Source organism: Merops nubicus, unplaced genomic scaffold (assembly GCF_000691845.1).
Source record: "Merops nubicus isolate BGI_N331 unplaced genomic scaffold, ASM69184v1 scaffold28826, whole genome shotgun sequence".
Lineage (NCBI taxonomy): Eukaryota > Metazoa > Chordata > Aves > Coraciiformes > Meropidae > Merops > Merops nubicus.
In genome coordinates, this window is record NW_008617405.1 from 1 (window position 1) to 4192 (window position 4192).

The following is a 4192-nucleotide window of genomic DNA, read 5'->3' on the forward strand; positions in this document are numbered from 1 at the left end:
TGGGGGCTGCACGGGCTGGGGGCTGCATGGCTCCGGGAGTCCTGAGCTGCTCCGCTTGGCAGGGGCACAGGGCTGCCCACCCACGTGGCAGCCCTGTTCTGACCCATGCTCCAGGATTTACCTTGGAGAGGGATAAATCATAATGCTCAAAACAGGAGCGTGTTCATTTGTAAATCCACATCATCTCCTTGCCTGCAGGCAGGTTAGGGATTTCACATCAAGAAAGGAACTGAGAGCCCTGAAAACACTGAAGGCTAATCAGACAGCACAAGAGGAGCTTTGGCCCCATCTGCAGCAGAGAAGCAAGCTGGCAGAGCCTCTTTGAAAAAATCCAAACTGCTAGCTGACCAGTCCTATCTTTTCAGGTTGGCAAAGAGCCTTGAGGAGTGCCCAAAGTGTCCTGAGCTCCACCCAGCACAGGTGGACCATAAGCCCACAGCCCCATCTCCCTCGCCACGGCTGCTCCAGCGGGAGGCTGCGGGACTGGGAAGGGCACAGCAGGGCTTACCCTTAATATCCAGCAGAGAAAAATGGTGGCTGTTGGTGGCTTCAGGTGCCAGAGTGAAGTAGAAACGATGGTCGCTCTGAGGTTCATCACGGTCCACAACGCTTATCGTGTGGATCAGCTGCAGGGAAAAAGCAGAGTTAAGAACCAGTGCTGCCTCCACAGCCCCTCCCACGGGCCCCACTCGCAGAGTCTGGCCCAGCAGAGCACCCCTGGCTTCTGCCACAGCCAGAGATGAGCCTGTGCTCCTGTAGATGGGCTTAGCTATAGGACACCATGAAAGTGGTTCCCAGCGTGACAGCAGCTGCGCGGGGAGGGTTCAGGCAGAAGGGGAGGGATGGGCAGGCTGGCACTGGTCCAGAGTGCTGCTCACAGCATCAGACTGCTGCGGGTGCTGATGGAAACCCTGGAGAAGGCCTGGGGGACACTTGCTACCTGGCCTGGCTTGGCATCCTCACACACAGCAGCCTCATAGGGGGTGGCGAGCTCGGGCGGATTGTCGTTCACATCCAGGATACGGATACGGAGAGAGGCTCTTGACACCTGGGAGTGATTATCTGAAACAAAAAAAAAGAACAGAGCTTCATCAGGAAGTGCCATCTACTGCTAGCAGGGAGCAAATCCTCCTCGTCTCTCCGCCCAGCGGCCATCGGAGCCACGCATCTGCTGCGGGCACAGAGGGGGGCACAGCACCACGCCTCTGCCCGCCAGTGGTGCAGATTTGGCCCACAGAGCATTGCTCAGCCTTGCCACACCCCTGTTCCAGCAAAGAAACACAACTGCTGGGCTGTGTACCAAGGGCTGGCCTGACCTACCCCTGGAAGCTAGGCAGCCCTGAGGAAGTCCCTACAGCAAGAGTCAGTCAGCACTGATGAGTACCTGTGCTGCAGCCAGGCAGCACCAAGAGGGAACAAGCAAATTCAGATGCACGAAGATCACACCCTGACTTGGATCCTGACTCTCACCCCAGGGGCCAGCAGCAATGGTGAGAGGCAGGTGAGCAGAGGTGGGACTGGAACAGCTGGGATCAGCTAAGAGCACAGGGTGGTGACGAAACCCATCACGCTCCTGGGCGAGTGGGGCTGAACGCTCCCTGCCGAGGCTCACGCCCTGGACCTGGCACACCAACACCAGTTCCTGCATTGCCATCAGCAGCCTGAGCTTGAACCTAGCACTGTCTGATAACTGGCACAGGGGGTCACACAGCAAGACCTAGGGCATCCCCTTCACTCCTGCATGTGCCAACCTGTGCCTCGTGCAGGCAGCGGCGCTGGGAGGCTCACAGCCCCATTCCCTCCCTTGTGCTGGGCTAGGGCTGCACCCACTGGTGCTGCCTGGGCTCTCTCTGCTATAGTCCATTCACTGCAGTGCTGCTCTACCCCACACACGTGCTGCAAACATATCATTGTGCCCTCGCTATAAGATTATAGATCACCCTGGAGGGCCTAATGTTTTCTGAAGCACCTCATGTACCTCCAGAAATGAGAACTCCCTCTTACTCCATCCCCTTTGTTTTACTCAGAGGTTGCAACTGTGATGGACCCGCTGCCTCTCTCCTTACTCAGGCAGGAGCTCTGCTGCCTCTTTGTCTATAAAAATGCTGGCCCACACAGATCAGGTGGGGGAGGACCCAGGGGAGAGCAGATTTAGTTCTGCTCCATAATTAGCCACGAACCTAAGCCCCCTCCCCAGAGCTGCCTTCACCCCATTCTCATGTTATCACTCCCTCTCACCCAGAGCAGCTGCTCTGGTGATCAGATGGCTGTTTGCAAGGGAGGGAGGCAGAAGTCGTGACTAAAAGCCTGGAACCGTGTGTTATTTTAAAAGACGTGTTGGTGCAGTGAAATAAGCTGAAATTGCTTTTGGGGAGAGAGAAAGGGGGAGGCAGTAGGGTGGAAAGAGAGCCCAGAGGAGGCAGAGGGGTGCGTCTGATGCCCACCAGGGCCATAAACAAACAGAAGGAAAAAGGGTTCGGTTCCTGCGAGAAGGACGACAGCATCTCATCACCACCTCCTCAGATGGATAACTGTCCCTGCTGCTCAGCTCTGAAGCAAACTGGCATTGCCCTGGAGGCACTGCCAAGAGAAAGAAAGAAAGATAGATATAGGAGGATGAGACCAGGAAGAGAAAGAGCCCAAGAACCCATCTCTTCCCCTTCCTAACTGCAAAGTGGAGGAGCTGTTTCTCCCTCGATGCCCCACGGTGCCCAAGCCCACAGTGAGCAGGAGCTAATGTCGGTGCTGCCAGACCCTGCAGGGCTTCTGGGCATGGTGTGTGCCACAGAGGCTCTGTGGGACCAGGTCAGGACACCTGAGGAAGCCTGACTGTGACAGCATCCTTCTGAGATGCTTACAGCCTCCTCAGACGGGCTGCAATCCGCACATTTCAGACGGGGCATGACCATAGGTTTACTCTCTTCACCAGTGAGCAGCTGCCAGGAGCATTTTATGCTTTGCACGTGAGTCACCCATGCAGCACGGCACAGTGCTGAGGACCTGTCCAACCCCTCTGCCAGAGCCAGAACTATCATCCCATTGCCCTGAGCACAGCTCAAAGCACAGCTGTCCTTTCTAAATGCACCTTGTCATTAAAAAAAACCTCTCCTTTTGCCCCTTCTGAAACTGTGGAAACTCGAGGCTCATGCTTACTTCTGGCTCAGTGACAAGGTTAAAATTTGATGTCTCCAGGAACATCAAGGTTAGAAATACAACCACTGCACTGTCGTCTCCTCTTCCAGTGAGTCAAACATTGGCTTCTTCTTATTTGGGCAGCACCATGATGTATTTGAAGGTTCCTCCAATGCTTTCTGTATCAACCTCCCTCTTCCTTGGTGTCAGTAGTTGGATTTAAGGGTGGAAATATGAAAAATGGTTGGGTGTATTGGAAAAAAAGTTATGTCCAAAATGCCTCTGAAATACATTTTCTGTAACTCTATGGCATAAACTGAATTTCTGGTGGTCTGAAGTGGGATTAAGATTGGAGCATACCTGTGATGAAAGGCACGATGCACCTAACACAGACTCCACACCTGCAACACCAGCAGCTCTGACCTGTGCCTCCTCTACACGCTCAGAACTGTACGCACGCACCCCTGGACGTGCTCCAGCCCACAGAGTTAAGTTCTCAGCAGAAAGAGCTGCAGATGGGGTGAATGAGGGCTGCTGGAAGGTACAGAAACACGCTCTTAAAGGGCTCTGCTAAGTAGCACCCGGACGCTGGACAGACAGAGGGTTGCATGTGCCAGGCTGAGTGTGACTGGAAAGGAAAAAAGCGATCTTCCATTGCAGTGTCTCTCCTTGGTATTCCAGCTCAGAAGACTGACATGCAAATTAGTTTAATTATTTCTTCTTCTAAAATAAATTATATTTTGCAGTGGCTGCAATATGTTGTGTCAGGCAAAATTACATTCAATATTTTTAAACTAATTGATGTCAGCCTTGAGAAAACCTGATTGACAGCAGCGAGGAAACTAGGCTGCTACCTAAACGCTTTCCTAAATTAAAATTAAACATGCCGTTTTTCTGCATTTCCTTCAGGAGTTGGAATACCATTAATCTGAAAAGACTGAGGAAAGACATGGAACATACACGGAACGGGGGGGAGATGCTGGAAACACAGCGGTGCAGTACAGGAGCTCCAGGCTGCTGACTGGCAGCTGCCTCCCACGGGGGCCCGCGTATTTTTGTG

At 53.4% G+C, this 4192-nt stretch overlaps 1 protein-coding gene across 1 annotated transcript in view; it reads right to left on the minus strand.

The window, feature by feature from the left end:
• Positions 1-508: 508 nt before the first annotated feature.
• CDH22 (cadherin 22, type 2) overlaps positions 509-4192 on the minus strand; it is a gene marked incomplete at both ends in the record, with an annotated part of 44498 nt that continues 40814 nt past the window's right edge. Inside the window, 2 exons of the mRNA XM_008943145.1 lie at positions 509-626; positions 941-1062. Of these exons, the coding sequence (XP_008941393.1) occupies positions 509-626; positions 941-1062 (240 nt within the window). The remainder of the gene's footprint in view (positions 627-940; positions 1063-4192) is intronic.